The 10,077-nt window shown below is 37.3% G+C and overlaps 1 protein-coding gene across 1 annotated transcript; it reads right to left on the reverse strand.

The window, feature by feature from the left end:
* Positions 1-7,271: 7,271 nt before the first annotated feature.
* LOC132636099 (uncharacterized) lies at positions 7,272-9,325 on the reverse strand. The gene has a single exon (XM_060352799.1). The coding sequence runs from the start codon at positions 9,093-9,095 to the stop codon at positions 7,320-7,322; it is 1,776 nt and encodes a 591-aa protein (XP_060208782.1). The 5' UTR covers positions 9,096-9,325; the 3' UTR covers positions 7,272-7,319.
* Positions 9,326-10,077: the final 752 nt, after the last annotated feature.

The raw sequence follows: 10,077 nt of genomic DNA on the forward strand, positions 1-10,077 counted from the left end.
GGCCGAACAACTGCTGTAATTTGATCTGAAACTATGTCAAATCCTACATATATGTGTGTGTGTGTGTGTGTGTGTGTGTGTGTGTGTGTGTGTAACAGTTATTATATGGAATTTAACAGCTACCAATGCCTCAAAAAACTCGGAGCAGCGAGGAGAATTCATAACTGAATTTGAAGCAATTTCGTTGAGGTTTGACATGATTTTGGATCGATTTTATAGCAACTCTCAAGGTTGAAGAAGATGCTTGTTCAAATTTTGGATTACCGCAATCGAACTCTATTTCACGTGGGTGATATCTCAAAAGAATCGAAACGTGGAGGGGAGCTCATATCTGAAATTTGAAGCAGTTTGGTTAGGATTTGACATGCTTTCGGATCAATTACAGCAGTTGTTCGTCCAAAAGGAAGAGGACGACACTGCTAGAAATGATCTAGCGGAATCTTTATTCAGGTCCAAAATAGGTTTATTAACATCCTATAGTTCTGATATGCTTTTGCATAGGCTATATATATAAAATGAGAACTTAAAAGGGTCACATTTTAGCCATCAAGATGCGACTACGATTTTTGTAAGCAACATACGGTTTAGATGAAATTAACTTAAAAATTGATGAATTAATTCTTGAAACTTATCTCTGTTGGCATTTAAATGAATATTAACAAAATGATAACGTCATTATTGATAATACTAATATCAATGAAATAATACAAGTCGTTCCCTATTAATCTAAACATTACAAGTTGGTCGCATAATTATTTCACCTACTGCAATAAAGACAAAGAACATTTCACATTGATCACATGTAATTATGTCATCAATTTCAATATAGATCATATGTAGTATAGTAACCATTTGCAACATGGCTAAGAAAAATATGTCATGTTCACATATAGTTATGTCAGCAATTCCAAGTTGTTACATGTTCACATATAGTTATGTCAGCAAAAATATTTATTGAACTCATGCGAGCACCCTAGGGAAACATGACTCACCTAATCCTATGCGATTTTATTATCTTTTTTATTGAATATTCTAGTATAATGTCATCACTCATCTCACATTTCTGTTATTTTTTTAACACACTTTGTTAGATAGTTGTATTTTACTACGAGTAAAGAAATATTTGAAACACAAATTATATGTTATGTATGAAGACTTTACCGAAAGAATCCGAAAAAAACGAAGGTTGAAAAACCCAACTTTGTTGGTTTGGTTTGGTTTATAAATTTAAAAACCCGACACAATTGGTTTGGTTTGGTGTTTGAAAAAACCGAACCAACCCGATCCATGTACACCCCTACCGTTACCCTTTTATTTTGCTTGTAATGAATGTCTTCTGCTAATAATAGTTCAATGGTCTATGCATAGACGTTGTCTCTTCTAAAGTAAAAGTTAAAAATTTGAAATGTTCATCTCCAACCTCAAGCTCAAATCTGAAATGTCCATCTTTTACCTCAAGCTCAAATCTGAAATTTTATGCAAAATCACCTTTAATCTTCGCCAAATTCCCTTAAATTTGAGATTGGGACTCCCCAAAAGATCCCCAACAAAATCCAATAAAACCCACTTGAAATAAATCACTCCTTCATAAAACCAATTTTTCAAGTTTTAAGCTCAAGCTTCAACAATGGTTATCCTCAAGCTCAAATCTAAAATTTAATCCAAAACCACCTTAAATCTTCTCGAAACTCTTTAAAATTTGAGATTTAAACTCATCAAAAGATCCAACAACACCCGGTTGAAATGAATCTCTCTTTTGAAAACTCATTTTTTCAAGCTTGAAGCTCACAGTTGCAACAATGGCTGTCAATAGAGTATATTTTAGATATAGGATAAAACAAATGTGGGAATGAATTGAGAGAGGGGAATATAATTTATATTTATTTTTTTATAAGGTAAAAGATATATTTTTAGATTTTTTTTTTGATTTATTTTATTAATTCTTACTTTGGATCAAAAGTGTATTTTTTTAAACTTGGGGGCTGGTTTGAAAGCTTGGAATAGTTATAATTTTATTTTTTTTATTTTTTTAAATCGTTGGACGAAAATGTATTTTTTTAAAACTTAGGGATTTGTTTTGACATTCAGATAACTTGTCTCCACTTAATTAGCACTAATCCTAAAAGAAGTAATGTCACCTAATTATTAAACTTGGGGTCCAGATTCCTAAAAAAGACTTACTTGGGGCTTTGTCACCACACTTCCCCGAGACACCTATGTATGTGTGTGTAGCAGAGTTTTTACTCTCTTAGGTCCTTTTTAAATTCCGTTTTAGTCAAATAAGTTTGGTCTAGTCTCTTTAAGAACCAACGAAAGCATTAATTCTTTTTTCCCAAATCTTATTCCAGTAAATAATACATACTGAGTATTTATTTTAAGTAAAAATGTTTGAAGAAAAGTGAAACGACAATTTAATCAAATAAGTAGCCCTTATGATTACAACAACATACCAACTGTAATCCCACAGGTGGGGTCTGGGGAGGGTAGTATGTACGCAGACCTTATCTCTACCTTTATGGGGTAGAGAGGTTGTTTCTGATAGACCCTCGGTTCAAAGGAAGCGTAGTCAGTGCAGAATTGAAAGAGAAATAAGATAGCAAAATATCAAGATACCAAACAAATGGAGCAAGACATAATAATACACACATTAGGATACTGATCTACGCGATACCAAAATAATACTACTAAGTAAAGGAGAAGAGGAGATGGAAAGGCTAGCCTCTCACATACAGCGCAAAAAAACTCAACTACCTACTAACCTTTTATCCTAATCCTCGACCTTAAAGTTCTCCTATCTAAGGTCATGTCCTCAGTCAGCTAAAGTTGTGTCATATCCTGTCTAATCACCTCCCCCCAGTTCTTCTTCAGCCTACCTCTAACTCTACTTACTTCTGCGACCGTCAATCTCTCACACCTCCTAGTGGCGCATCCTCACACCTCCTCTTCACATGCCCAACCATCTCAGTCTCGCTTCACTCAAATTGTCGTCACGAAGGCCACTCCGACTTTGTTTGCATATCTTCATTCCTAATCATATCTCTCCTAGTATGATCACACATCCATCTGAGCATCCGCATCTCTGCTACCTTCATCTTTTGAACGTGAACATTCTTGACTGGCTAGCATTCTACCCCATACAATAACGTTGGTCTAACCACCACTTTGTAGAACTTACCTTTCAGCCTAGGCGACACCTTCTTATCGCAAAGCACCCTGGAGGCGAGCCTCCAGTTCATCCACCCTGCTCCTACACGGTGTATAACATCATCGTTAATCTCCCCATCCCCTTGTATTATGGACCCAAAATACTTGAAACTTCATCTTTTGGGTATAACTTGCCTCAATATTCACTTCCACATCTTTCTCTTGTGTCACATCGCTGAACTTGCACTCCATGTACTCCATCTTAGTCATGCTTAACCTGAAACCTTTCAATTCTAAGGTCATTCTCCAAACTTCCAGCCTATCGTTAACTCCACTACGCGCAAAACTGTATCGTCTGCAAAGAACATACACCACGGCACCTCCTCCTAAATATGTCGTGTCAATTCGGCCATCACTAAGGCAAGTAGAAATGGGCCAAGGGCTGATCCCTGGTGCAACCCCATCATGACGAGGAAGTGTTTTGAATCACCTCCTACTGTCCTAACCCGAGTCTTGACACCCTCGTACATGCCCTTAATTGCTTTGATGTAGGCCACAGGCACACCTCTAAACTCCAAGCATCTACATAGGATCTCTCGAGAGACTTTATCATATGTCTTCTCCAGGTCAATGAACACCATGTGCAAGTCTCTCTTTTTGTCCTTATACTACTCCACCAATCTCCTGACAAGATGAATTGCTTTTGTAGTCGAGTTCCCCAGCATGAATCCAAACTGGTTCTCGGATATGGACACATTCCTTCTCATCGTCATCTCAACCACTCGCTCCCAAACTTTCATAGTCGGGCTTAGAAATTTGATACCCTATAGTTATTTCAACTCTGAATATCGCCCTTGTTCTTGTACAATGGGATCATTGTACTCCACCTCCAATCCTCTGGCATCTTAGTCGTCCTAAATATGACATTAAACAACCTAGTCTACCACTCCATACCTGCCTCCCCTGCGCTCTTCCAAAAGTCTACCGGAATCTTGTCTGGCCCAGTCGCTCTTCTCCTCCTCATCTTACGGATAGCCTCCTTAACCTCTGCAGCCTTTATACACCTACATTACCCAAAATCTCTACGACTCTGGGAATGCTCTAACTCCCCCAACACAATATCGTTGTCCCCTTCTTCATTCAAGAGCTTATGGAAGTACATATGCCATCTCCGTCTAATGTGTGCTTCTTCTACCAACACTTCACCATTCTCGTCTAATGTGTGCCTCGTCTAATTAAAGCTAATAAATAATTTTCTTAATAGGTGCAACAAACCATTAAAGGACATTTAAAAGGAACCAGAGGGAGCATAATTTTAGCACCTAGATTTGTTGTTTACCTAATGGCTCTAAAACGAGTGGTGGTAACGAAAGAATAAGTCAACTAACCAGCTTGGTAATAAAAATCCGCAACCAACCAACAAGTACTTGAGAGCAATTTTTTGAGAAAACATACACCTAAGAGGTTCTTGTCAGCGGAAAGGAAAGAAAAGTACGCAAGGGTCGTTATTTAAGTGTACATTATTTTGTGACAAAACATGGTTTGCCTCATATACATCTGGAGAAGTTAGTTGGCACGTCAAAATCAAATTACAAACAATGCAGATACTTGCTTTTAATCTGATTGTTAGTATTTTTAGTAATTTCTTTGCAAATAGTATCTCAAAATCTAGGGTGTGTTTGGTACAGAAAAAAAAAGTTTTTTGAAAAATATTTTCTTGAAAAATAAGTGATGTGGTGGTGGTGGGGATATGGGCTATGGGGTGGGGGTGGAGTGTATTGGAGGATGGGAGGGAGACAATTAGTGTTGAATGTCTCATGTGAAACTTATTTTCTCTATTTCACCGTAGAAGTCAATTTCCTCTTTTTTTAAGGAATTTACTTCGATAGGAAATATGTTTGAAATATTTTTGACCGGTTAACATGAGAAAATTGGAAAACTCCCCTCCCTGCCAAACACAACCCTAATATGAAATCTTATCTTCAAATGATCCCTTGCCAAGCCAGCAAGAAACTTCGAATAAATGTGTCATAATAAGAACTTCGGATCAAATCAAAGCTTTGATAATTCATTAATTAGGGCATTTGATGTGGTGGTGGTGGGGATATGGGCTATGGGGTGGGGGTGGAGTGTATTGGAGGATGGGAGGGAGACAATTAGTGTTGAATGTCTCATGTGAAACTTATTTTCTCTATTTCACCGTAGAAGTCAATTTCCTCTTTTTTTAAGGAATTTACTTCGATAGGAAATATGTTTGAAATATTTTTGACCGGTTAACATGAGAAAATTGGAAAACTCCCCTCCCTGCCAAACACAACCCTAATATGAAATCTTATCTTCAAATGATCCCTTGCCAAGCCAGCAAGAAACTTCGAATAAATGTGTCATAATAAGAATTTCGGATCAAATCAAAGCTTTGATAATTCATTAATTAGGGCATTTGATCAGCGCAACACATTTTTCAAATTTGAGCTTGGACAATAAAAAGCCATTTTAGCAGCTCACTTTGCCTTTACATCATTCAAGTGTTTTTTTTTTTTGGGTAGCTTACATCATTCAAGTTAAAACTGTAATTTCCTTGGCTTTAAAGGAACAAAAAGCAGTCAGCCACTTTTAAATGGCATCAATACACATATGCATACAATGGCCACTGCCCCACAACTTCTTCAAAAATCAAATTTTGCGAGTAATAGCTTAAAAACTTAAACGTAGAACTCATCTGCCTTAACTATTTTTCCCTTTAAAAAAAGAAAAAGAAAGGATCCTCTGCCTTAACTTGTAGGTGATCTTTTCTATTAATCTGGAAGCAAAAAGTGTCCCTTGCGATGCTCTATTCCTTGCCCTTTACATGGATTTGAAATGTCCACCCTTTCAACTTTGTTCTTCCTTTTTAGTTTTTCTGTTTGTTAACCATCCAACTTCTAAGGCTCACTAGCCTGACCAATTTGAATTTGCATCTAGTAGGTCCACTAAAGGGGAGTAAAACGCTCCTTTGACAAGTGCTATAATCCAAACCCAGAGCTCAACCCTTTCAACTTTCAATGGTGACAATTTGTAAATAAGTCGAGCTCAGAATGAACCATCTTATGCAGTGACAAAGAGGGGTGCTGCATTTCACTTCAGCACACAGAGTCACAGAGTAACATAATAGTACGAAAAAGAGAGAAGGTCCAAATTTACCTCTCAACAATGCGAAATGGTCTAAATTTACCCTCTGTTAATAGTTGGGTTCTAATACAATGGCAAGAGGAAATATGATCCCAAGTATTAATATAGGGTAAATCTAGACCATTTCGCATAGTCGAGGGATAAATTTGGACCTCTTCCCTGGAAAAAATCCACAGATTATAATATAATGCAAAAGTGGCAACCCCCGTAAAGTTCAGTAGCAAGATGCCACTGCTCCTCGAGTGGCAACTCAAGAAGTATATAAGATCAATCAAGCTATGTAGTAGTATTCCTTAGTGTTCCATCAGTATGCTCTTAAAAGGTATTCATATCACAAGTTCAATTCTACTATAACCAGGTTGATGAAGCTTTTTCCATAACAATCCAGTTACAGGCTCCACCAGATGAAGGTATTATACAATTGCTTCACGGGTTTAATTCTACTATCACTCAAAATGAAGCTCTTTACATGCAAACCATTTAAAGTTCCACAAAATGATGGCATTCTACCATCAAAATTGCACCCCAAAGGCAGCATCTGGTGACACTTGAAAAGGAAATCTTTTACCAGCTTATGATGTTCCTATGTAGGATGGTAATACAAAAAATAAAGTTTGTACGTTTAGTTGCATATTAGACACAACATACCATCATGACACATTGTGCCCAACATTTGGTTTACCTACAAGACATACCAATGCTCATCAGAAGTTCCAAATACAAAGATATAAGAAATGTAATTCTGTCGCGATTTAAATATCTGTCCGAATCTGGTCTCAAAGTATGCTTCCTTAGAGCACACATTGAGTTTGTACTAAGAGAATGTGAAGGAACGATAGAACCAAAAACCAAATCGGCACCCAAACCTGAACTTCCCAAACACTTCAGATGAAGAAAATGAGTTGTAATAGGGTATAATTTAGAGCAACAACAAACTGTATTCAAACATGAGAGCAACATTGCTTCTAAGAATTTTTTTATTGATACAAATAAATGCAGATGAAGAATCAAACTTGATACAACTGGTTTTTATAACTAGGGGTCCAGTCTGAATCTGCAGAAGAAACTAAGCCGCCACCACCTTCAGTACGTATGGACTCTGCACACGTATTAGCTTCTACGAGAGCAGACTTTAACTTTCCATTCTGAGAAAGCTCGTGTTTGTGCTCTAAAAAGTCAGGAGACTGAGAACCAGTCTCCGGTAAAAGATCATTTTCTTCAAAACCAACATTTGTCTTTGCATAAGTGTAACAGTAACCCCCATTCTCATCATCTGATAAGCATCTGCAGCAATCTAAATCATCAATCTCAAAAATCGAAGTCACTATTCCATCCCTCCATGATATCCTCATTTGAGATTGTGATACATTATCTAATGTAGAATCAGACACCCACGAATCACTAGTAAACTTAAAATGCTGATTAGGCGGATCCGAAGCTGATGGTTCAGTCGTAGGTGATAAGCTAGTTTTTTCAAGAAAATCTGCCACTGAATCAAGTTCATCCCCAAGGTTATCTCCACGATCACCCGAATGTAACCATGAAAAGCCGCCACACTTGCCTGAGCTCATATCTGATTTAGGGGTTTGAATAACATTCCCACTGCTCAAAGAAGCTGTAGAGCACGGAGAATTTTCTCTAACAATACTACACGAACATTTCCACTCATCCGCGACGACTTTCACATCATGACAACAAGATATACCCAGGGGACTAGACAGGAACAAATTCCTCCTCATCTCATCACATGATGGATCTTTAAGTTCAGGAACACAAACATCCCGATTTACACTATCACTGTACTTTTCTATGTTATGTACAGAATTAGAAGTACTCCCGGAACACGTTGAGGTTGAATATGGCAACTCAGACATGGGAGATCGGGTCATCAACGTCCTAAATTCGTTTACGGGTTCACCCTCATAAATGTCATTAAGCCAATGCATAGAAGCCAATGCAGGCAAAGGAATCAAAGAAGCTCTACTACTAGACCTACACTTAGTAGTATACTCTAATGAATCAATTCCTATAGTAAGAACACCTCTAGGCCTACATTTTCTTTTATCAGTAACACCAGAAAGAACATGACCAGCAGCATAACAAGGTGTTGTTGCAGCTGAAACTAGCCCACCACATTGTATTTCAGGTGACACTGAAGCCTCAATGGGAGGTGTTTTTGTAGTATTATTACTATCACTAGTTGTATTTGACCTCTCTCCATTATTACAAGTACCATCTAAAGTTGCACATGCTAATTTACCAACAGGGGTACAATTCTCAAAATTGTACATCCTACTCTCCATAGACCCCACCTCTGCGATTACACTGGGTATGTTGTTGTTGTTGGTACAATTCTCTAAACTAGTCAAATTACTACTATGTAAATCACCTGATCCATTCCGACCCAACCCGAATGCTGATTTCTTCACAGGATGCCTCATATGGGACAAAAGATTTGATTTTTGGGAGGTGGTTTTTTTCTCAGATGGGAAAGGAAGGTTCTTTTTGGGTTTTTGTGAAGTGGGGTTTGGTAAATCATTCTCATTAGTGGATTTAGATCTCAAATGTGTAGATTTAGGCATTGGGTTTGAGATTCTTGAAGATATTTTGGGCTTTTTTTGGAGATAATTTCTGGAAGAAGAAGAAGAAGAGGATGAGGAAAAAGAAGAAGAATTTGAAACATTGCTAATCTTGCTGTTACATCTTGGAATAGCATTTAGATCTTGTAAAGGGCTTCTCTTTTCACAACTCCATTTCTTATCCCTTTGCTTTTTTTTCTCCATTTAGATCTCAAATGTGTAGATATTTGCAATGAAAATGGTTGCTAATTGTGAAATGTTTGAGATTGGTATAAGGTAACTGCAAACAGTAGCTAGGGTGAAAGAGTGAGTGGGGTTTGTGTACTCTGTGTGTGTACACGGCTGTGAAAATGGTGGATTTTCAAAATTCAGAAAAGAGGATTTGTTCTTTTCTGTAACGGCTATCATAGATCATGGACTATGCTTTTGTCAGTTTGTGACACAGCGCCTTTTGGACTGGCCCATATACTTCATGGGCTGGATGCTGTACTTTTAGTGTAAAAATGGATCGTAAAAAGACATAAACTTCATCTTGCCATAAAGTACTCCTTAGAATTAGAATGAAGTAAAGGATTAAATGAATTGAAGTTGACTGTCCGAGAGTGCTGGAGAGAAGAGAAGCGGTAAAAACATCTCTTATTCGGTCACCGAGAAGTTGGACGACTTTTCAGTAACCCAGGGTGATCCGTGCTGGTATTTAATTTTTGTCCATTAATACAAATCACTTTCTCACGGGAGCATAACTTTATATGTTTGCATCATAATATTTGACAAGTTATGCCCGCGCTCTTAAAGAACTTATGTCCTGCTAGGTATAAGTTCGATTTTGAAGGCAAAAATTAAAAACTAGCCCATTTGAAGACAAACTGTGCAATTACTTCTGTAAAAAATAGATAGAAATTTTCTCCCTTTTAGCAAATTGAAAATTGTGTGAGAACATGCTAGATCATGGTCTAAAATTTAATAAGATTTTAAATGTTAGAGACATTCTAATACTTTGTCCGTAAAATTGAGAAACATATGAGCCATATTAGACTGAGTCTACTGTTACCTGAAAAGATAATTTTTAAGGGCTATATTTGCACATTTTTTTAAAATAGGGAAAGATTTAAGGTGGCCTAAAAAGGGACAGTCGAGTAAGTCAGCCAAATTAGGTGGGAGATTACTTTTTGAGTCTACTATCAGT

Source organism: Lycium barbarum, chromosome 4 (genome assembly GCF_019175385.1).
Source record: "Lycium barbarum isolate Lr01 chromosome 4, ASM1917538v2, whole genome shotgun sequence".
Classification (NCBI taxonomy): domain Eukaryota; kingdom Viridiplantae; phylum Streptophyta; class Magnoliopsida; order Solanales; family Solanaceae; genus Lycium; species Lycium barbarum.

Coding starts and splice junctions, on each gene's coding strand:
- LOC132636099 (XM_060352799.1), bottom strand. CDS start 9,095: ATGGAGAAAAAAAAGCAAAGGGATAAGAAATGGAGTTGTGAAAAGAGA.